The 25,119-nt window shown below is 40.8% G+C and overlaps 1 protein-coding gene across 1 annotated transcript in view; it reads left to right on the forward strand.

Moving 5' to 3' along the window:
- MYO5C (myosin VC) overlaps positions 1 to 25,119 on the forward strand; it is a 717,152-nt gene that overhangs the window by 86,982 nt on the left and 605,051 nt on the right. The window contains exon 2 of the mRNA XM_069222459.1: positions 18,215 to 18,325. Coding sequence (XP_069078560.1) covers positions 18,215 to 18,325 — 111 coding nt within the window. The remainder of the gene's footprint in view (positions 1 to 18,214; positions 18,326 to 25,119) is intronic.

Consider the following 25,119-nt stretch of genomic DNA (forward strand, 5'->3'; position numbering starts at 1 on the left):
CACAGGTCTGCTGTGAGGACTGGGTGGAGGCAGATGCTGCTCAGGTGCTTTTTCATTACAGAAATCACTGCTTTGGTCAGAGCCAAATCAAGTACATTTCATCAGATTTCAGTCAGCGAAAATCCCTCCTAAGTAGCGAGGATAGATGACAGTTTCCTCCCTCATGTATGAAACACTTTTTGCAAGGTTTCTGTGCAATGATCTTTATTTTGGGTTTGTTCTTGTTTAAGCAGCTTGACTGATTATGCTCGAGGGAGGCCAGAGCTGCTGGCACAAGGAGTAGATCTCAGTTGTCTTGATCTGCAGGTTATTAATTGAAATACTCTGTATTTTTAAAACATTTTAAAAACGGCCACGTAGTTTCACATAACAATATTTGTGCAAGCTGCAGACACACGAGCCCATGTATATACTTTTTTAGCGTTGCATTTGTGCAGCTTTTTGACGCAAAAGCGGCGCAAACGTACAAAATACAATTGTTTGCGGCACTAAAAAAGTATAAATATGGGCCACAGTATCCCCATTGACAATTGTGAGAAAAAACGAGTATGTATAATCTGCAGCAGAGCCCAAAGTTATCTTCATTCCTCAAAGGTCTTCTCTGTGGTTGTTAAGCACTTAGATGCGCGTGATTTAAATTTTCATTAACATTTCTAATTTCATATATCATCAGAGAGTGAGAACGCTTTAAACTGAAAAATAAGCATTCATAGATTAAAAACCAAAACCCTGATTAATGTCTGATGCTTCTGTCCAATAAATTGTTGGACTGGGTTCTCAGACATGAGCAGCTAAAAGGCCCACCTTAGTAGAGCTGTTTATCAGAATATTTTTCTGTCAGCTTAGGTACTATCTTCCAGGGCAGTTTTTGCACCATGACAAACTAAAAGTTGTATTGTTAGGCTTAAAGATTTTTTTAAGTTCACACGAGCCCCTGATTGTTTTTTTTTTTTTTTTTTAAAGTGTCTCATCGAAAAGGAATGTAACAAACAATGCATTGTGTGACCCCAGGGAAATAAATCTTATTCTGTGCAGAGCTGACTAAGGTTTCCCAAGGCTTGGTATTAGACCAGACATCAAAGTTTGGACCTGAAGTAATGAGTCAGTTTCTTACCGAGTAGAGATCCTCACAACTGTATTGGTGTGATTATAGGTAGAGCTCATCTCCTCTAATTGTACAGTAAATATCATTCTAGATCACTAATGGCACTAGACTGGCACTTGGGTGATGCCAGTGCGGGATTCTGCTGCCGCCAGGCACAAGTGTGTGTGTGTGTGTGTTTTGTTTTGCTACAGAGAAGCTATGATGATGAAACTGTTACAGCCACTGAAATTATGTGGCAGAGAGGACCAAATTATGCAGCAGGGTTGACCAATTTATGTGGCAACAAAATTCCAGTTATGCATTTACAGCACCAATAGCTCTGACTCAAGCAAATGCGAGTCCTATTGCATTGCAAATGCTTGTTCTAATTTGTTTCTGAGGTGCGTTAACTAGAGAAAACAAAAAAGATAGATACCTTTATTCCCTGGCAGAAATAAAAATGTGGTTATTTATTGCAGTTCACCTGGCGAGCAGCAAACTGCTGATCTTTAGTTGCCACACTTTTCATCAACAGGTATTATTTGGTCGCCCATCATGCAATATAAGACAATTATTGGATACAAGGCATTGATGTCTCGGGTATGGGTGGCAATATCACTAGGTTGAAAACTCTGGACTTGAGCAGAAGATCTTGACACTCTCTCATCTTACTCAGTTTTCTCTCAGCCGCATTGAATTGCATTGAGTGCCACATATTGAGGTACTTGATCATTCATGATTTCCGAAAGGAATACTTTTTTCCAATACCCCTTGAAAATTCTGTCTGCCACGTTTCATGTTACTACATAAGGAAACACTTTTTTTCCCTCCAGGAGTGATGGATACAATTCTTGCTGGTCTTCCTGAGACTCTTCAGCTCCACCCTTATCTTCTTCACGTCATCGTCTATGTTTTTTTTTTTGTTGATTACTCTCACAAATTGAAAAATTACTGAAAAAAGTCAGAAAACAGTGCAGAGGATGTGTATACTCTCTAGTGCATCTCCCTAATCACCGTAAAAGTACTACAGCACTTTCGAAATACATCAATGCAATCACAACAATCATTTTATTGTGACTCGGAGGTACAGTGGTACCATTTTTAAGTACTGCAAAACTTAAAAATGCTGAATGTTTAAGAAAAACACAAAATGTCTTAGTTGTTTGGATCTGCTCAAACTTAAAAAAAAGAGATCTTGTGTGTAATTTGCAGATCACCGGACTCTTGGTCGAAGGGAATGGAAACATTCCTAAAGATATTCATATGACCATGACTGTAGTAGCACACTCTCAAGAAGCAATAGGAACATATATAGCATACTTCACCGGGCTACAGTGTTCTTAATCAGTCATACTGCACTCCATCACATTGCACAAAATGAAGCTGCTATAGAATTCTGCCTTGTGTCCTACTATATCTTACATCAGTGTTCCCCACTGCACATACGATTCTATCTTGAAAAGTAAAGTTTAATTTTCTGCATGGTGCAACACTGCCCTACATCGGGCATACTCCACTATGCTATTTAGTGTTTCTGCACATAATATCATGAGTGTAATGGATCATAGTTACAACTGTGAGAGACACATTCCCACTTTTCTTGAGTCAATGCCTTCTGAAGAATGAACTTGGAAACAGTCTTTTCATTCAAGTCAAAAGTCCAATCGCATGAAATTGGGCATGGAGTTGTCTTTATTCAAAATAGATTTCGAGATGATAAAAACCTCAGCCAACGCGTTTTGTTCTACCACCTGAAGTTTCTTTGGGGCTGTAAAAGTGTGTACAAAAATTCTTACATATATTTCTTATATATCGATATCACCAAAATTATAAAAAATATTACATAATTCATACCATAATTACATTGACACAAAAAGGCATGCAGTGTTAAAAAACAAAGTCTATATATAAAAATAAAAAAAACAGACGGGTCATAACTTATACAGAACAGCAACACAGTCTCAGGAAAATATCACAACTTTTACATAGTCATGTCAGTGATTTAGTGTCTCGTGGTTGAATTATAACCAAGTATAATATATCATCTGATCGGTGGGAGAGGGAAGCAAAATAAATCCTGTCAACCTGCATATATTAGTGCATAAAACCAAAGATTATTATGAACCGTAAATAAAAAATGGATCCTGTGTTGGTCCATGTCCCAATTTCTTGAGTTCTTTAGTGTTGTCATTTATAAGTAAGTAAATATCAACTAGCATACTAAAATAAAGAAGGTACACTCACCATTTGTGGGCTGGCAAGGCATCAATTATGTTTAGAGCCAGATATCTTTAATGTGACGTTCAACTTTCTCTTCTATAATGGAATCAGATAAGAAAGTCTCTAGTCTCTGCATCAAAAACATATGACTTTAAGGGCACCTTCTTACCTAAATGCAGGGGAGGCTCTTTCACAATGGCAAAGGAGCATCGCCCCCTGGCTAAGCCAGGAACTGAAATATAAAATTATGTAGGGTGCACCAGGCTTTGGGCACCTGTGTGTGGGAAGCCCAGTGTTTCAAATGGTGAGTAAGCACCTCACATTGAGCATCAGGCATAGGGTAGCATGAGCGGTCTTGGTCTAGATCGGGGACACAGTTATAGTCTCCTCCCCAGTAACAAGGTGCCAGCGAATCATGTATCAGTGCAGGAGTGAGGGATCGCAGGAAGACAGCCTGACTGGTCAATGTTCAATGTTGCTTATATTGTTAGATTCATCTATCAGAATTAGAACATCCCTTGTGTCTTTTGAAAAGGAAGGTGTTTTGGTGAACAAAGGTTGCAGGAAGTAGTAGAGGTAACTTCCTTGTATATTTTGGGGAGGATGTAGGAGTAAGGAATTTTAGTTTGGGGATTAATTAAGAAGTGTGCCTCATTTTTACTTATCAATCCCTACGTTTCTGCAGTAGAAATTAGAGAGTTAATCTGAGCACTGAGTGTCTCTGTGGGGTTGTCATCAGTAGGGGTGTAGTACTTCCAATGAGCTAGTTGGTAGAGACATTCATTGTTATAATCCACAGTGGACATGATAACTATTGCCCCACCCTGGTCTGCCTGTTTTATTGTGATGTCCGTTTCATAGTCTAAAGATTTTATTTCAAAAGTTCTTCGTTGGACTTGTTCTGGAATGCAATGCCACAGTTGAGTGCTCCTATTTCTTTTAGTACTGCTTGTTTATGGGGTAACATGTCATGTGGAATCATGCCTGCTATTGGGATACATTTGGAAGGATTATATAATAATTCAGGGGAGGCTTGTCTTTGAAAAAGGAACAGAGCCTGATTTGTCTTCCCGGGATGTGAAGCCAAGGCCTTTCTGGAGGACTTTGGTCTCAACTGCAGATAGTGTCTTTGTAGATAGATTCACTACTAATTTCTTTTGGTTTGGCTCTTTGTCTACATTTGATGTTCTTGTTCTTACCATTGGACTTTCTTTTGACCCCCTCTTTTTCCTCTCCCTCAGTCCCATCCTCTGCCTAAAAATGTGGGGTGGAAGGGTTGCGGAAAAATCTTAGTTCAGCAGTTGAGCTTGAGGTGGATGGGAGTAACTTAACATTGGGATGCAAAAGATCCCTGCAATCTAGTGGGCCAGAGGAAATTCACTGATGCACTCCTCATACGCCGCCTGAAAACTAGATCTGCAAATGTGGGTCTCCTTTTGATCGGTTTGTTCTTGTACCACTAGCTCCATAATGCTAATTTGACATTCAGCTTTCAGAGTTGCTGCTAGAAGGAGGGTGGGACCTTGTACTGCCATTTGATAAATTTTGTTTTGACCAATGACTTTGTGTTTCACCACTGCGCATATTAGTTGCTCAATGTTCACCAGTAGCACATGGTATGTTTTGTTCAGTTTAGCCGCCTATGTGCTTTGACATTGCATTAGCCATTACATTCTGTATTCTGCCTATTGGCTTTGACATGCTGTATCCAGTCTAGCCGCCTATTGGCTTTGACATTGCATTCCTATTGGCTTTGACATGATGTATTCAGTTTAGCTGCCTATTGACTTTGACATGCTATTAGATATTCTGCCTATGGGCTTTGACGTGATATTATATATTGCATTTTGTATTCAGCTTAACTGCCTATTGGCTTTGACATGATATTATACATTACATTTTGTATTCAGCTCCGCTGCCTATTGGCTTTGACATGATATTATATATTGCATTTTATATTCAGCTCAGCTGCCTATGGGCTTTGACATGATATTATACATTGCATTTTATATTTAGGTTAGCTGCCTGTTGCCTTTAACATGACATTGCATTTGATATCTAGGTTAGCTGCCTATTGCCTTTAACGTGGAGTTAGATCTTGCAGTTGAGAATCCAAGCTGTATTTTTCCAAGCTGTGTTTTTGCACCAGAGAACCAAGATGTTTTTCTCACAGTAGACTAGACATGATAAGAGAGAGTACATGGGTGTTGTTTTTTCTTCGCTTGAGCTTGGGAACAGGAGTAGTCTTGGAGACCTGGCCAGTCTCCAAAAGGCTTGCTCAGTTTCCCAGGTCTGAGAGGAGGGGGCACACCTTTGTAACGAATGTAACAGGCTGCAGAGGGTCAGATTCGAATCTGCCGGACCTCGTGCTGGAGCTTGGCGCAGGCTGCCAGCAATCCCGTGTGGGTAGATGAATCTCTCTTTCTCGCGGCTGACAGGGGTCATCAGCTTGCAGACCTTAGAAAGATGAAGCTGTAGATAGTTCCCACACGGTGAAGTATTTGTTTTGCTTTGCATTCAATATCTTATAAATATAACCTGCTGTGTATATTGCAAACTGATATATTTTGTTTGATTAACGCGGACTTGAAAGCTACTAATTCGTCATTCATAAATATTGTGGTTGGGGAAGAATTAACAACAATAAAAGTCTTCTTTGACCTCAGAAGTGCATTTCTGTTGTGTTATGTTGGTGCTTAGAAACTAAATAAGAGGAAAGCACTACAATTGGTACCAGGAGTGGGGTCGGTCATTAAGAGGTGATTAAGAGGGTGTTGACGAGTTGGTAGATTTCTAAGTGCACACTTTAAAAGTGTAATTGTTTTTTGTTGTTTGGAGAATTACAGAAATTGTTTTCTGTTTGGGGAATCACAGTAGCACGGCAGACCATGTCTGAGACATGTGTTGATAAACTGCCTGATGGTGCTAAGAAAAACTGTGAATTGTTTTCTGTTTGGGGAATTACAGAAGAAAATGCATGTGTAGCTAAAATGCCTGATAATGCTTTGAGAAATAATTCCTGTTGTACATATGTAGAAAACGTGTCTTTTGGAAGTAATGATGACAGAAAGGTCTGGATACCTTTATCTGCTTACAGAGAAATGCAGGAGAAATGTAGGAAGTTGGAACATGAAAATAGGAATTTACGTGAGCAAATTAGCCCGACTGAAAGTTATAAAAGGGCTGTTTTTGAAGAATCTTTCTTGTCCCATTCCAGTAATGAGGGGGTTAAGACAGCTCCGAGCTGCACTGAGTTTTCGTGTGAGCCAGGGTTTTTGGCAGACAAAATGCATTCCTTAACTGATAACATGGACGAGAGAGACCAGAATGTGATTTACCAGTTACTGTTGCAAAATGCACAAGTAAAACGAAGGATTTTAGAGCAAGACACCCCGAGTTTCATTAGCTTGTTTGATTTTTGGAAAAAGAATAGCCCTCATTTGAGTGAAATCCTAACACTTTTGTATATGGTCACTGTGAAAAATAATATGCAGCTGCGCGCTTGTGATTTGGCAAATGAAATAATGCAGACTTTTGGTTTTTGCGCAGTGCAAGAGGAAAATACTTATGTACATGTAAATCAAGAACAAGGAAAGAAAATAGTGCCCCTAGCTAGAATCATACAATGGATCTGGTACTTGCAAGACAGGGCTAGAGTACCACAGATAAAAGAATTACCAATGAAATTGTGTGCACCATTTGAATTCGTGTCTACTGAAGATAAAAAGCATGTTTGTTTTACTAATGATTCATTGACTGAAATGTTGTTTTCTGGCACAGTAGAAGGAACAGCGTTGTATAATGTGTGTCAGATTTTAAAGCAAGAGCTACGTGAGATGTGTCATTTTTACGCTGATTTTTGGTCCATTGCTAATGTTTTAGCACCTAACTGGTTCAATTACCTTGCAGATGTTAATGAGAAAAATTCAGAGAGAGAAGTGTACACCCAGAATTCTGCCTTAGTGGGGATGGCTAAGTGGGTGCCCCAGAAATGTGAACAGCTGAGAGAAAAAGCCACTTACAGGTGGGCAGAGATGAGAGAGATGCACATTCCCCTAGTTTTGATAAAAACTGTGCAGCACGCACAAAAGCAATCTGTCATGCAAGCAGTCACAGAGCAGTTGGGGAGAGGAAAGTTACCAGGACAGAAATGGCAAATTGATCAGGTTTTAGGGAGAGTGATTGCTGCAAATTACCAAGGAAAAATCGAAATTATGCTGATACCTAGAAAATAATCTGATTCATTCATACAAATTGGAGACAGAATGGCCCAAATTGACAAAAATGCAGTGAATGGAGGTTTGGTAAAGAAGGAGTCTGCCCCAGCCCTTCTGACAGTGCAAGAAAAGGGAAGCTGTGGCGCAGCAGATAAAAACCTCAGTGCTGGTGTGTGGGTTGAAGACCCAAGTGACCCTCCAGAACCTGCAGAAAATATAACAAAGGGCCTCAAAAACGTCCTGCTGATTATAAAACAGGGAAAGAAAGAGGATGGATGCAGTTTAAATGAAAAATGTTATTTGCAAGAAAAGTCATACTTGTTTCTTTTGCAGATCCTACCACGTTTCGCCACTGTCCCTGAGTGTGCTGTGTGGTCCCCCTTCCGGTGTGTGCGTGTGGGGTCGGGGAAGGGTCCGAACCCCCAACCTGAACCTGGCTGAGTAAAGTGCCAGCACCATGGATCCATTTTGCGCAAACTGCGCCTTCAGTTCAAGTTCAACTTGTTTGATTGCATTCTTCCACTGGAACTAAGCTGTGTTTTTTTTTTTTTCCCCTCTCGTATGGAACTCTGACTTTTGCTTATCTTCCAGCAAACCTTTCAGGTGGACCGTGCACCTTTACATGAGCAGAACTCATGCCACATCAAATTGCTAACACTGTTGAATTAGAGACTCATTCAGAGAAAAAAAATTGCTCAGTCTTTTCTATGTAGATGTATCTGATGTGAAAGGTTATGAGATCAATGTGTTAATTCACTTCTATTGCTTTACAGGGATTGCTTTGATCATTCAAATTTGATTTGCTGATAATGTTTTTTTTTTTGTGCTGATGTTTTTTTGTTTTTGTTTGAAACAAGAGATATGTGAAACAAAAATTCATTGGTCAAAGGACGGAATGTACTGCCATTTGATAAATTTTGTTTTGACCAATGACTTTGTGTTTCACCACTGCGCATATTAGTTGCTCAATGTTCACCAGTAGCACATGGTATGTTTTGTTCAGTTTAGCCGCCTATGGGCTTTGACATTGCATTAGCCATTACATTCTGTATTCTGCCTATTGGCTTTGACATGCTGTATCCAGTCTAGCCGCCTATTGGCTTTGACATTGCATTCCTATTGGCTTTGACATGATGTATTCAGTTTAGCTGCCTATTGACTTTGACATGCTATTAGATATTCTGCCTATGGGCTTTGACATGATATTATATATTGCATTTTGTATTCAGCTTAACTGCCTATTGGCTTTGACATGATATTATACATTACATTTTGTATTCAGCTCCGCTGCCTATTGGCTTTGACATGATATTATATATTGCATTTTATATTCAGCTCAGCTGCCTATGGGCTTTGACATGATATTATACATTGCATTTTATATTTAGGTTAGCTGCCTGTTGCCTTTAACATGACATTGCATTTGATATCTAGGTTAGCTGCCTATTGCCTTTAACGTGGAGTTAGATCTTGCAGTTGAGAATCCAAGCTGTATTTTTCCAAGCTGTGTTTTTGCACCAGAGAACCAAGATGTTTTTCTCACAGTAGACTAGACATGATAAGAGAGAGTACATGGGTGTTGTTTTTTCTTCGCTTGAGCTTGGGAACAGGAGTAGTCTTGGAGACCTGGCCAGTCTCCAAAAGGCTTGCTCAGTTTCCCAGGTCTGAGAGGAGGGGGCACACCTTTGTAACGAATGTAACAGGCTGCAGAGGGTCAGATTCGAATCTGCCGGACCTCGTGCTGGAGCTTGGCGCAGGCTGCCAGCAATCCCGTGTGGGTAGATGAATCTCTCTTTCTCGCGGCTGACAGGGATCATCAGCTTGCAGACCTTAGAAAGATGAAGCTGTAGATAGTTCCCACACGGTGAAGTATTTGTTTTGCTTTGCATTCAATATCTTATAAATATAACCTGCTGTGTATATTGCAAACTGATATATTTTGTTTGATTAACGCGGACTTGAAAGCTACTAATTCGTCATTCATAAATATTGTGGTTGGGGAAGAATTAACAACAATAAAAGTCTTCTTTGACCTCAGAAGTGCATTTCTGTTGTGTTATGTTAGTGCTTAGAAACTAAATAAGAGGAAAGCACTACAGACCTCCTTCACATTATGGCACCCCCATGCAAAAGAAACCCCACCCAGCTTCGAGTGATGAATGATGGATCGATTCAGAATGACCTGAGCCCACTCCAATTAGGAATCAGTTTTATATAATGTAATGTGTGGTGCTTTCATGCAGCAATAATGCCCATATATTTAATATGGAGCCCCTAGTATAATGCAAATGCCCATATATTTAAAATGGAGCCTCCAGTATAATGCAAATGCCCATATATTTAATATGGAGCCCCCACTATAATGCAGGTAGAAAAGGGTAATCAACCTATGCCATATTTTTTAATGTCTTCATATTTGGCCTTATTTTTTAATTTTCATATTTTTTACGTAGCTTCTAGCAGCTTTGCATGATTCCCAATATAGAACATCATGTGTCCCCTCAAGGAGAGTGATGTGCCTGACATGTTGCAGCCTCATAGATGAAATTCTAATTCCTTCTCTTTACTGTAGTCAACCATGTGACGTTTGTCAGTTATCTTATTACTCCAGCCAGGCCTTTCATTGTTACCTTTACCAATATATTTAAGGAATTTAGATGTCTACACTTTCTTCTTGTATTTTGGCTTTGTGATGCCTTATCCTCACTGGTAGTACCTAATAAGTCTGAGAGACAAGGGTTTTTAATAGTAGTCTCTTTGCTACACTGCTGATTGCCTGCACAACCCCAGATTGACAGAGGGGTTGAGTAATACTCGGTGGGTAATCATAGCCTAACGAAAATGCAGTCATGCAAGTAGTATCCAAATTTTGTCCTGTTTACTGCTCATATGCCTAGGTAGGAAATGTTAGTTTTTGAGGGGGTTTGAGGAGGGGTACCAAAGAACATGGTGGGCATTGTGGGTGGGTGGGCAGAGCCTGGCAGGCCGTGAGTAGGCTAGCCTAGATCCTCCTTGGGCTAGTTATGACTAGGGACAGATTCTGGGAGCTACTTTTTTTTTTACATATCTCACATTGTTAACCAGTCTTTTGAACCAGCTCTTTACACTGAACAAGATGATGCATAGTTTCTTTTCTTGATTCCATTTTGTTTAGATAGTGTTTCGGGACATTTGCCTATTTTAAGTTGTACATGGTGAGATGATTATTTCATAGTGTAAATGTTTTGATGTCGAAATTAACTGTTTGTAATAGTCTGAGCCTGTCAATTCCAGGACTCTTGTGAGCTCCACCTACTAGTCAGTCTGAAGAGAATAGTTACTGACTAGAGTCCTGGAGTGGGACTTTGAACTGGAGTAGGAACTAGACATGATTGCCGACAATAATTCCAAAATTGCACGCCTTTAAGGAGCTGGGGAGGTAGTTTCCTGGTTCGAATGTCAGCCAGATGGCAATATCAGGTTCTTCTCCTTCCAGGGCCAGGATCCACGTGTTTTCTTCCTTCATGCAGAAAAGCAATGCATTTAAATGGCATTTTTCCCCGTCCGTCGGACTGTGGCTTCCTGCATTTGGAGGCACTGCTACGGAGAACTCATTTTGTTTTTTTACATGGATATTTTATTTGCAAACGTTCTCGCATTATCATCTAGGTGTATTTTTTGTTCATAATTTTTGTTAAGTTATTGATTTTACATATTTATTTTGAAAGGCAGAGAAATATAAACCGTGTGAAGTGGCCAAACTAGTATTTCAACCAACATCTGGAGCTTTAAAAAATGAAACCACACTACTTTCGAAAGTAATGTTCTTTCTGGGCAATGATTTCAAATACTACACTGAGAAGTGTCTTGTAATGAGAAAGTAGCATTGTTTAGTTTTTAAAATTAAATTCTTCAGTTTCTTCACTTTGTAATGTATCATTATACAAACGTAAAATGTCAGTGTGCAGACCTTAATCATTTCATTCTCTAGTACTGTTGAATTCTTTCTGAAAACCTCGCAATGTTAGTCAAATATATCACAAATATAAGGGTCCTAAACCTGGAACCTTCTCCTTGTCTTCCAAGGCAGAGGATGTGTCAAGGAGCAGCACCAGCATTTGGAGACACATTTCCTGGCTGGATGGTAGCAACCAGTTCATCAGTTTGTTGGTTATTATGTTATTGAATTGCACATTTTAGACATTGTTTCAACTAATGCACTATAAGCTCTGGTAATACATTATTTTAGCGGTTTGCAAAAGCATAACCAGTATGCAATATTTTGGTTCATTGATTGTGAAGAATCTCATGCAGTTTAAAAATACATTCACACTATGAGTTAAAGAACTGATATTAGTCCAAAGACTTTCAACACCCTTTGAGCACTGTCTGTTGCTCACTCTGCACTTTCCACACAACCCACATAACGCCTAGGGTAGATGGTGTAATAATATCTATGAACACAAGTACAAAGACGACAAACTCAAGTCGTTCTTTACTTTCATTAATGCATTGTGATTCTGCAGTTTGGCTGCAATTACTAAAACAAAGTTTTGTTTCATGTAATATTTAGAGAGTTTCTATCAAACTGCATGACATGTCGTCAGGTAACCAAATCCAGTGACAGGTAAGTTCTAGTGGAAGGCACACGTCAGTAGGCAGTGTCTGGAACTAAAATACATAAAAATAGTAAAATGTCTCTTTCTTAGGTCGGGCTTCGGACAGTTTAGGTGTTTATGAAGTTGAAAACGACACTGTTTAAGTTAAAAATGTACAACAAACAATATACAAAGAGTGGATTTGCTTGAGCACGCATCAACCATTGGATTGGTTTGGTGAACCAAGTTCAGTCGTTGGTTGTCTGATATGCCCTTTACAAATTGAATCTGCCCGTGGCATTTTGCATGCATTTACATTGCCTTTTTGGGTGTTGTATTGATGATTTTCCCAAGCAAATTACACTGATTGTAGGTTTTGTCAGGTGCTGTGCATTTACTCTTGTTTTGAAAGTACATGTACTGGTGCAAGATGTTCTTGGACTGTGCCATGATGAGCAGCTGACTGAGCTCAATCTGATCCATGCAAAATGCTTTGGGTCTACCAGTACTATCCCTTGAGGACTTTTCTAGCTAAAAACACCATTAAAAGTTTGATAAAAATCCTCTCAGTGTAAATGACCTCTGCATAACGTTGGCACATGGTCATCGTACAGGAGGAGATTCCCTTTGCAGTCAAATGAGTTTTTATTATTACATTTTCAGTCTCCTTAACTAAGGTAGTCTCCATGTTAAGGTGATGATATGGCAGACATCTTAGATTTAGGGGACTGACTTCATAATGATCCCACTCCATTTGCCTCAGTCTTCTCAACTACTGCTCACCCCTGTGCAAGATTGACAGCAGCAGTTCCTACAAGGCTACAGTGAATGTCTGTGAAAATCCCAAGTGCTAAGGTGAGAGTGAGGGACTACAGTCTCTTTTTTTGTCTGCTTTTTATGTTTGTTTGTCAGTTACCTCAATTAATCTGTCCAGTTAAATTGAGGAATATAGATAGTCAGACAAGGAAAGCACGTGTTAATTTCTGTCATCTTTCAACCCTGGTGTTAATGCACCAGGTTCTGAATAGCTTTCCTGAGCATCCTTATTCAAGCGTCAGCTTGTTGAAGGTGAGATAATTTAGGTGAATCCCATGACTATGACTGGTTTGCATTATAATGAAACACATCAGAAAACCAGTTATTCTTATCGGGCCTGTTCTGATAACTAAGATTACCCTCATTCACCATGCCAGAGACTCTAATATAATTGTCATAGAGACCATGGAAAATAGTGTCTTTATCAACCCAGTCACTCGCCATTATTAGTATTTCTGCTAGTTGATCCTTGACCGGGAGTGGCCATAGTGAAATTTCACGTCGTAAATCCATTAATTTATCCAACAGTTTTGCATATTCTTTTGCAGCTTTACTGATAAATATCTGTATGGAAAGAGATGTTTTTTAATCTTGTTTTAGTCCTTTTTTACTATGGTGGACTTTGTTCAACTCTTGAAATAAATTATACTGATACGTATGCTTTTCTTCCACTTGAGTAGCCAAATCTAAAATACAACAATTAAGTACAGAGACCGTCATAGTGGAAAGGAGATAAGAATCATCATATTTTTTAGGCCAGACAAGACCATGGGCTTCATTATGACCCTGGTGGTCTGTAGACCACCAGGGCCACTGTGGTAGTCAGCCTGCTGCCAAAGCAGTAGCACCGCCATGTAAAAGGTGGTGGAGACGGGGTGCAGTGGCCCCCATGGACTATGCAGACAGTGAAAAGCGCGACAGGTGCTGTTGCACCCTACCCACTGCAACATTGCTGCCGGCTCAATAATGAGCTGGCTTCAATGTTGTGGGCTGTTCCCTGCTGGGCCAGCGGGTGGAAACACCATTTCCACCCGCTGACCCAGTGGGGAACTTGTAATGGGGCCCACGGGAAGGCGGCTGCACTGGCGGCAACCTGACCGCGTGAGATTGACCCCCCCCCCATGTGTCAAAAGGGAACTTCCACACTTTCTTTAGAACACAGTAGTGTTGAAGGGAGTTTGATGATCATTTGTTAATTCACAATGAGTGGCCCGGAATATGCTCTGCAATGTATTCTTATTTGTTATAAGCTCGAAGCTACAGTCTGCTAGCTCGTTATATGCTAATTAAGAGAACACATTTGCTGGATCTAATTCTGGCACCCTATTATAAGTGTTACATAGCAGATACCCTGTACAAATTCGCAATTCCCGGTTGCAACAATGTTTTTCCTATTGGGGAATATGCATTAGGTTAATGTACAGCTCAAGAGATACTTGTAAAGTAGTCCACCCTGTGGTGTTCTGTGTTTTGCACCGTTCCCAAAAGAGGCGGAGCTATGGTGAGCCCTGGAGACACTTCGAGGTCTGCTAGTGTCGGTCAGCTTGACTCTGCCCTTTGAAATCTTGCCTGGGGCCTCCCATGCAGGCGAGTGCTCACACAGAATACACCCACTCTTGCTGGAAGTCGCACACATCCTCAAAGGCTTGGGACCACAGGCCATACTCTGCCAGGATACTATTCTGTCAGAGTTCACAGTTGAAGGTGTATATTGTAGAAAATTATACATGGGTAGCAGTGAATTACAACAATGTTTTTCACAGAGGAGATCTAAGTGATATCATATAGATGAGAGGGAAGCTTCAAATGTTGATGATGTCACTCAGACACCGACATGAAATTCACTTTTACTCATCTATATTTTTATGTTTTTTTCTCTCCATACCCCCCTCCCAATCATCTGCCCTTGCTTTCAATTGCTACACAGGGGCAGAGGAGTAATGGGGGAGCCATCCTTACAATGGGCTCCATTCCCTGTTCAAAATGTTTAAAAAAAAGAAAAAACAGGCCTACTGTCACCCACCCCCACTCTCTGTGTGCTATCTCCAACAGAAGCTGTGCTTCTGGTTTCCAGCTCTTCTTTGACAGGCTCTTAAAAACCCAGCCAGAGCAACCGGGAATTCCATTATGAAGTGGCAACAGTGGGTTATGAGTTTTGTTAACGACTGTTGCTACGTCATTGAAATGAGTTACTAGATTTAGAGTATTGTGTAAAGGATAGAGGCTGTTTATGACAGCCATTCTTAACAATATAATGTATGCCTGTGCATATGTAAAACTGCGTTGAGGTCTGTGCTGCAGCAGTTGAAAGGGCAGGCACTTTATAGAATATAATAATTTGCTCCCAGTCATCACACTTATGAGCACAACTAGTGATGAGGTGTCAGGCACCTAGCTATATGTAGGGGACGTCAAGACTTTATTGATCTTTGACATAAAAGTGATGGTTTGAATACATGGTCTACTGGCCGCCACAGATGTTGATGCACTGTTTGCAGTTCTCGAACTTACAGTTCTCAGCAGGTTGTGGTCTCTGGTGATGAGTTTCACAGTGGTAGCCATTGGAACTACAATTCCCAGCATGCTGAGCATTCCGGCATTAAGCTGGAACATTCTAGAAAAAGCAACAGCTGTATTGAAACAAAAAGAGCATAGTGCCATTGGATCGTTTCTGGTCATTCTGGCTCCATGAATTTCTGCCACGTTTCTGAAAAATTCCTGTTTCTTCTGCTGAGTGTTTTTTTTTTTTAAACAGTGACATATCATTGTATATTAACTGGCCAGCAACTCAAAAACACCAACAGCCAAAGGTAAAACAATACTATTAGTGATAAGACAGCAATATTCAGTTGACCTCCTCATGTTCATTAGTGTGCAAGCAAATATCAGGTCTCTTGAACAAAAGTTTAGCTTTCCTGATATCTCATATTATATAATCATCCTTCCAACCTTTCCCCTTTTGCATCGTATATACATTCCGTTCCCCAGTGTGACCGACCCTCTCTCTGTAGATCTCATCTCTATTAAATGTTTGGAATTGGTGCTGTGTTTGTCACCTCATGGTCATTAATATGTGTTTCCAACTCCTTCACTAGTTTCCATTGTACATCCGAGTTGTGATTACTGCCCTTGTAGGTGTAGGTATTGTCTCAGTGGTGAAGATGTATCACGAGTCAATGCCTGTCATGGGAGAAGTGTCAAGTAATGGTTCGAGGAATCATTACAGAACCAAGTCTGTGATCCACTGATCAAGTTTAGGGCTAGGCCCTCATCCATAGCACATTGAAACTCTAGCTTGGCCAGCGCGGGCGCCCAATGTCATGCATTTCTCAGTCAGGAGGATTTCTTTGACATATCACCCAGTAAGGCAGTTAGTGGTGTAGGGGTTAGCTCATTACCCATCAGTACTTTCTGTAAAAATGTCTTTAAAATAGTTTGAGAGTTCTGAACAGGCCATTGCTGTAAAAGTGCTCTCCAGCAGTGCGTCGGATAGGAAACACCACATTCTGATGCGCTGTATTTCAGTTGTCAGTTTTATCTCTAATTGTACAAGACCATGGGGGATGACTAAATTTGCTAACTCAATGGAAGATATCCTTTGACGCTTGGCAGTAATGTATTAACAATACACACCATGCACTGACAAACAAAGCGTATCAATTACCTGTGTAATGTTTTGTCTCCATACATAAACGCAGCATTTCTATTCCATTATCGGGTTTATTGTTCTGATTGAGGCAGTCAATCTTCTGCGCGCTGCAGCTGATTTATTTAATAATATGTCTGCAATAATGTTAAGGTCGTTCTCCTTAGTAATAGACAAGGCTCTGTTTTGCTGTATAAAGATATGTCTTCTGCATTGAACTGTGGGCATTTCCTATTTGGACTGCAGATATTTAACATGGTTATACGGTGCTCCTTGAGTACTCCCTGTAGGATGACATATTTCCGATTTGGGTCTGAAATTTTCCTTAGTACTCGGAATGGTGTTCCCCTCTTAAACTGAATGGCCACCCACCTGGATTTAGTACTGTATGAGGCATAGGAGCAGTTCCTTATGTAATGGTACCATATGTGTCACATGCAAGAATGCAGTATTCCTTTTGTGTCTTTGTCTGCTGCTACTCCTCTTACTTTCCGGGCATCGTTCAGGTCTCTAATATTCCAAGTCAGTAATAACCCACCACTTGTCTTACTCTTAGGATGTGTCCTGTCCTCTTATACACATACCAGTCATTTGGCTTACATTCCTTTCGTTTTGGGAGTGTGATGATGTCAACTGGCAGCGCAAACTCATTGAATGTGATCCCGTCCCACCCACACTGCCCTTCCCTGCTATCAGTGACATTACCTCAGCGTTCCCTGACATGTAACATTAAAGAAAAATCAAACATGGCGTAAAAGTGTGGCGTATGCCGCCTAGAGTTCAGAGTTCTGATCTTGTCACTTACTTCGTATAGCAGTGGTGATCACCTCATGACTCATTCCCGCACCCATCTGCCATCTGTTTCTTTTACTTCTTTCTGTGAGTCTGTTGCATTGTTACCAAACAGCAGCATTATTTCCTAGTTTGTTCAACATCTGCTTTCTTCATGACACTCCTACTATATACCTTATCTTAATAACCTTCCCCGAGTACTGTTAAAACCAACTTTGAACGGTGTGCTGAGTGTTTGCCATAGATGAGTAACTACTAAGAATATGCCATGCTTGCCAAAGTAATTTTCTTGCTTGTATGCATGGGATGCAAAAGTGACCGAAGATTAATGTTGTCACTTTATACAAATCACTGAAATACATAAATAAATTCATGACAATATGGGGGATTCCTCAAAGTGATTATTAGATTGTGTACAAAATACTTTGAATGATACACAAATGAGTATTCAAAAGTGCAATAGATGAATAGCCTAAAATTAAGAAAACATGTATTTGCTCAAACAATACAGATGATTGTGAAAGGGTGGGTTTTGTGAAATACAAATATAAACGGTAAATATGTAACTCAGCTACCATCGGAATATATTAGAATTTCCAATAAAAATAAAAATATTAAAGACGTGAAAGGCACCTGAGCAAATGACTATTAGTAGTAAAATGAGACAGTGTAAAATGCTAAAATATTTTCTACAGTTGAGTTGACAATTGTAATTGATAGTATGAGGATATGGTTTCCAGCAAAGCTATGTAGAGGGATTCTAGATTGTCTGCGGAGCACGTATGTTGTACTACTGCATCATATGCACATGAATGTTTCTGTATTTGTAGTATATTAACACATATTTCGTCCCCATTTTTAGTACAACAAGGTTTGGATCCCTGATCCAGATGAAGTTTGGAAGTCTGCTGAAATCCTAAAGGACTATAGAATTGGAGCAAACGATCTTCTTCTTTGCTTGGAAGATGGAACAGTAAGAAAACCTTATTTATTTTGTCTAAGTTTCTGAAATATTTGTCTGTAATCAGTGGCATTAAAAAAGCTGTGCAACCTTAAACATTCAGAATGTAAAAGTAAAAAAATGTTTTTGCACTATTGCTTTTACATTGTCAGTACTTTCAGTAAACAGACTAGGCATTTCTTTTTCTGTTTTTCAAAAACAAGGTGCACCCGTTATTCTTTACCCTATCAAGTTCCAACCCATATAATCTTTTAGAATGGGTTCCTCCTGGTTTGATAAAATAAATCTATTCTACATGACATACTTTCTCTTTATATTTAATTTTATATGTTATAGCGCTTAAAACACTTTAACTTCTACTTATACTCTAACATAATGTTAATTTGTGGAAATAAGGACTGTGCAAGGTGCTCATATAATGACAAAACATTACATTTTGGCCTATGTGGAGTTCTAACATTTCTTTAATAAATATTTCAACTTATAAGTGTTCTTCTCGCATAGGTGTGACACAAGCTGTCAATTGGAAAAATCTGAAATTCAGATCTCTTATTTTTCTGATATTCCTTCAATGTAATTATGGTGTAGCCCATTAGTCAGTCTGTATGTCAATATACAATTTATTAATTGAGGTATTTAAGAAGATATTTTGATATGTCATAAAGGATTTATTATTTTGCATTTTTATTGTATCCGCCTTGATTTTGATCTAATTGAAATTTATGTCAAACAACCATTGAGCAGCATCTCCATATAAAGAAAAATGAAACACTAAACCAGTGATGAGTTGGACAGCTAATTTAGATCATGGATCTTGGGCCAGGTATAATGTAGTTAAAAAAAAAAAAAGAAGTGAGGAAGGTTGGACAGCAAGAAAAGGTAAATAGTCTTCAGAAAGAGATTAAAGGCAAGTAGGCATGGACAATAGGTAGCTATGAATTTGATATACATTGGGAATGGAGGAAAGTTAGCAGGGTCAAGGAGGATTGTCAAGAACCGAATGGGTTAATAGACTGGATCACCTCCTTCCTCTCTGGCAGAACCCAAAGAGTCCTCCTCCCTCCCTTCCTTTCTGAAGCCACTGAGACCATCTGTGGCATTCCCCAAGGATCCTCACTCAGCCTGACCCTTTTCAACATCTACATGGCACCACTCGCCAACATCTTCTGATCGCACAACCTCAACATTTTCTCCTACACTGGTGACACACAGCTGATCCTCTCACTCACCAAGGACCCCGCCACCACCAAAATCAACCTCCACAATGGAATAAAGGCCATCGCCAACTGGATGGAGAGCAGCCGCCTGAAACTGAACTCAGACAAGACGGAAATCCTCATCCTCGGCTCCACCCCCTCCGCCTGGGACGACTCCTGGTGGCCGGCCACCCTAGGAACCGCACCGATACCCACTGACCACGCACGCAACCTACGTTTTATCCTGGACTCATCACTCACCATGACCCAGCAAGTCAATGCCGACTCATCTTCCTGCTTCAACACCCTCTGCATGCTCCGCAAGATCTTCAGGAGGATCCCCACGAAACTAGAAGGACGGTCACCCAGGCCCTCATCAGCAGCAGACTGGACTACGGCAACGCACTCTACGTGGGAACCATGGCCAAGCTCCAGAAAAAACTGCAACGTATACAGAACGCCTCATCCTCGACATCCCACGCCACAACCACATCTTAGCCCACCTGAGAGATCTACACTGGCTCCCTGTCAACAAGAGGATCACCTTCAAGCTCCTCACCCACGCTCACAAAGCACACCCTGCTTACCTCAATGAGCGACTCACCTTCTACACTCCCAACCGTCAACTCGCTCCGCCAGCCTCACCCTCGCCACCATTCCCCGCATCCACCGAACTACAGCCGGCGGCAGATCGTTCTCCCACCTCGCTGCCAAGACCTGGAACTCCCTCCCCGTCCACCTTCGACAGACCCAGGACTTGCTGACCTTCATGAAATGCCTCAAGACCTGGCTGTTCGAGCACTAGCACCTCTACCACCCCCTCCACCCCCCCAGCACCTTGAGACCCTAGCAGGTGAGTAGCATGCTCTACAAATGACTGATTGATTGATTGATTGATTGACTGGAAGTGGTGCAAGTGTTTGAAGCTCAAGAATGAATAGATGCATTTTTAGTTTTATCCACAATTGAAGGAGGTTTGCTGAACATCTGAGGGTTTAGAGTGAACATTTCCAGTGGAACAGTGTAACACCCTAGAATGCTGGAGTGGCACCAGGTGGAGTTGTTTCTAGTCAGAATGTCTGTACGCCTTACATTTTTAAAAACCACCTGGAATTTGTTGGACATTTAAGATGCACGATTCAGGCTTCGGTTGTAAAACTAATGAGGATGTCTTAGAGGTGGAACATGGTTGAAACATTTGGCCCAGATACAAGTCTGGCACCTGAGTGCATTATTGCTGTGCAGAGTGTGAAGGTGGTTTTTATGCACCTATAATTGTTGTGTGAGATTAAAAGAGCTTGTAATGGTTGTCCCCAGCTATACTGCCATCATGTGTTAAAGACCTCTGTTTCAGACAATGGGCTTGTTACTAAAACAATACCCCAAAAGTTAAAACTGTGTAAGTAGTGTACTAACCATCTACTTTTTTTGTTTTCTCACAGACATTCGACAAGGGACAGTCATACCCCCTGCCACCTTAGTCACATGTTTCAATTCTCATGCACCCATTAGGAGCTTTAATCAGGACTTCAGTAGCGGTATTACGTTAAAATCCAATGCAACCCACACATTTGGTTACAGTACCTTATTATTCAGACAGAATTCAGTGTCAAGTAGCTCAATCCATCATATAGGTCATTTCGTCATTGCAACCCTAGTCTTAAACATGGCAAAAGAGCTCTGCATGAAGTGATTCTCCATTAAGCTTGAAAGAATATTATCCTCTATATCAGCTTGTTTCAAACAGCAAGACAGCATAGCCAAGGGCAGAGTATAAGATGGCAACACCCATGTGATTTGACCCCTAAGGAAAGTAGTTGAAGGAGTCAGCAACAGGGAAAGGAACGCCATGGACTAGCCTGACATTTGTATGTGATGGATTGTCTCTGAGGAAATAGTGCTAGTGAAGGCACTGTACTGAATTAAATCCAGGAGTATGGATTGTTCATGATGAGCAAGGGACTCATGGGGTAACTTTCATATCTTTTTGAAATGCTGTATGAATGATGGTGTTCTGATTGTTTCGACCCAAGGTTAAAGTGACAGAGGATAATACTCGGAGACATATTATAGTCTTGCCTCCACTTAGATTCTGAAAATAGATTATGCACTGAATGGATGAGAATTTTACGTACAGCATGTGTCAATGCATTCTTTATGCAACTTGCCTTAGCAGCTGATTATTCTCTGTCTCGCAACCATACTGTGGCACTGTAAACTAGCAGCCAGTGGGTTTGTGTTGTAAGGATTTGACCCTGCTTGCCCAGTTGGCACAAAATTCTTATTAGCATTTGAGTTGAGCTTTGTTTTGAAGAGATCATATTTTACTTTTTCCTGGCAGCTTTTACGACTTTATTTGATTGGGTTTCCACGCAATTCTCTATTTGTGTCAGCTGTTTTATTTCAAATCCAGGGATTATGTAACTTAATTGAGTAGTTTTTGGTTAATTTTGTTAAAAGAGGATTTTGTGGTGTTTGTTGCTTTTTAGATTCTTCACTGTTTGAAAATTCACAGCTCAGGCAATAAATTAACTAACACATGACTAAGTGTTCTCTTGAGGATGGGCTTGAATACACAAAAAATAATTAATAATTAAAGGAGTGATGAAGTGATCCGATCAACCACCTGCATGGGAGAGTCTACGTTAATTATGTCAGAGGTTACCAGATAGAGAATTTTGGCCTTCTGGTAGTGAAATGACATCTGCTGCATGTTTAGGCCTATGGGTACTTTGGATCAGTTTAGGATGAAGAGATAATTTTTTTTAGCTATTGAGTGTCTTGTGAGGTAATGTATTCAGTTAAATCATCTATGAATTTCTGATAACTACTCCTGCCCACAGATTAAAATATCCTTTAGTTGCCATTTTGAATATGATATTTTTTTCACCCACAATAACTCTTCAGAGTCACATAACTCCAGTCGTGGCTCAGCCACCCCATATGTGACCTCAGATGATATATGTCGCTGTCTGGTGCACTTGTGTCAGTTTTTTGTTTTTCACTCCTAACTGATGCAGCCCCGGAGATCCTCTCTGCTTTTCACCATCTAAATTGATCAGGAAATTCAACAGAACTATGTCAAATGTCACTTGCTAAGATTTTGGGGTTTAAACACTGCCAGAGTTTCAATAAGATATCTTTATCAGATCCACTCAGCATCTGGATGTAGTGTCTGCGCTTTCAGCACCACAGCTTGTGACTTTTGTTCATCTATGTACCCCAAGTCTATCAAAGAGGCTAATCTGTTTTTGGCAAGGGCTTGGAAGGATACTCCAAAGTATGCTTTTTCCCCTGATAGAGAATGGCCCTCAAGGTGTCCTCCAACATGATACACGAAAAAGTCACAGGAAAGAGAAATCCTCTTCTTCCGCAAGGAAACATTTGCACTCCCAGGGAACATTCGGAGACTCAGTGCTTTTCCATGCTGATCTCTTGCTCTTATTCAGATCACATTGTGGGTCTTGAAACAGTAAAACCAGAGTTTCCAGCTTTATCCACTGATCTTTCCTAGGCCTGCTGCCTTTTGGCTAGCTTTATACTATACAAAATGCTATATATATATATATATATATATATATATATATATATATATATATATATATATGTTCGATGGCATGTGTAGCTGCAGATACACATGCTGTGCACATCCCGCCATCTGGTGTTGGGCTCGGAGTGTTACAAGTTGTTTTTCTTCGAAGAAGTCTTTTTTCGCAGCTTGCTGCGCCGCCATGGGGATTCTGACACCCCATACCGCCATCCTGTTCCTGGCGGTTCGGCCGCCAGGAACAGGATGGCGGTATGGGGTGCCGTGGGGCCCCTGGGGGCCCCTGCAGTGCCCATGCTAATGGCATGGGCACTGCAGGGGCCCCCGTAAGAGGGCCCCACAAAGAATTTCAGTGTCTGCTTTGCAGACACTGAAATTCGCAACGGGTGCAACTGCACCCGTCGCACCTTCCCACTCCGCCGGCTCCATTCTGAGCCGGCGTCCTCGTGGGAAGGGTGTTTCCCGCTGGGCTGGCGGGCGGACTTTCGGCGGTCGCCCGCCAGCCCAGTGGGAAACCCAGAATGACCGCCGCGGTCTTTTGACCGCGGTACGGTCTTCTGGCGGTTCCCGCTTGGCGGGCGGCGGTACCCAATATGTCAAAACAACATATAGATCTTCTAGGACTAGAAGTTCAGGCATTGCTACAAAAAGAAGCAATAGAGTTAGTACCAAAACAACAAATAAACACAGGAGTTTACTCCCTGTACTTTCTGATACCCAAAAAAGACAAGAGTCTGAGACCTATACTAGATCTCAGAACATTAAATACCTACATCAAATCAGATCACTTTCACATGGTTACATTACAAGACGTAATCCCACTGCTCAAACAACAAGACTACATGACAACACTAGACCTAAAGGATGCATATTTCCATATACCAATACATCCTTCACACAGAAAGTACCTAAGGTTTGTATTCCAAGGGATACATTACCAATTCAAAGTGTTGCCATTCGGAATAACAACTGCACCAAGAGTTTTTACAAAATGCCTAGCAGTAGTAGCTGCACATATCAGAAGGCAGCAAATACATGTGTTCCCGGACCTAGACGATTGGTTGATCAAAACCAACACGCTAAGACGGTGTTCACAACACACAAAATATGTCATAGAAATCCTCCACAAACTAGGTTTCTCAATCAACTACACAAAGTCACACCTTCTGCCGTGTCAAACACAGCAATATTTAGGAGCAACAATCAACACAGCAAAAGGGATTGCCACTCCAAGTCCACAAAGAGTTCACACATTTCACAATGTGATACAGACCATGTATCCAAATCAAAAGATACAAGTCAAACTGGTGATGAAACTACTAGGCATGATGTCTTCATGCATAGCCATTGTCCCAAACGCAAGGTTGCACATGCGGCCCTTACAACAGTGCCTAGCATCACAATGGTCACAAGCACAGGGTCAGCTTCTAGATCTGGTGTTGATAGACCGCCAAACATACATCTCGCTTCAATGGTGGAACAGTATAAATTTAAACCAAGGGCGGCCTTTCCAAGACCCAGTGCCACAATACGTAATAACAACAGATGCTTCCATGATAGGGTGGGGAGCACACCTCAATCAACACCAGCATCCAAGGACAATGGGACATACAGCAAAAATAGTTTCACATAAATCACTTAGAACTGTTAGCGGTATTTCTAGCGCTCAAAGCATTTCAAACCATAATAAGCCACAAACACATTCTTGTCAAAACAGACAACATGACAACAATGTATTACCTAAACAAACAGGAAGGCACACACTCGACACAGTTGTGTCTCCTAACACAGAAAATATGGCATTGGGCGATTCACAACCACATTCGCCTAATAGCACAATTTATTCCAGGAATTCAGAACCAGTTAGCAGACAATCTCTCTCGGGATCACCAACAGATCCACGAATGGGAGATTCACCCCCAAATACTAAACACTTACTTCCAAATGTGGGGAACACCACAAATAGATCTATTTGCAACAAAGGAAAACTCAAAATGCCAAAACTTCGCATCCAGGTACCCACAAGATCAGTCTCAGGGCAATGCGTTATGGATGAGCTGGTC

This window comes from Pleurodeles waltl, chromosome 3_1 (genome assembly GCF_031143425.1).
Source record: "Pleurodeles waltl isolate 20211129_DDA chromosome 3_1, aPleWal1.hap1.20221129, whole genome shotgun sequence".
NCBI lineage: Eukaryota > Metazoa > Chordata > Amphibia > Caudata > Salamandridae > Pleurodeles > Pleurodeles waltl.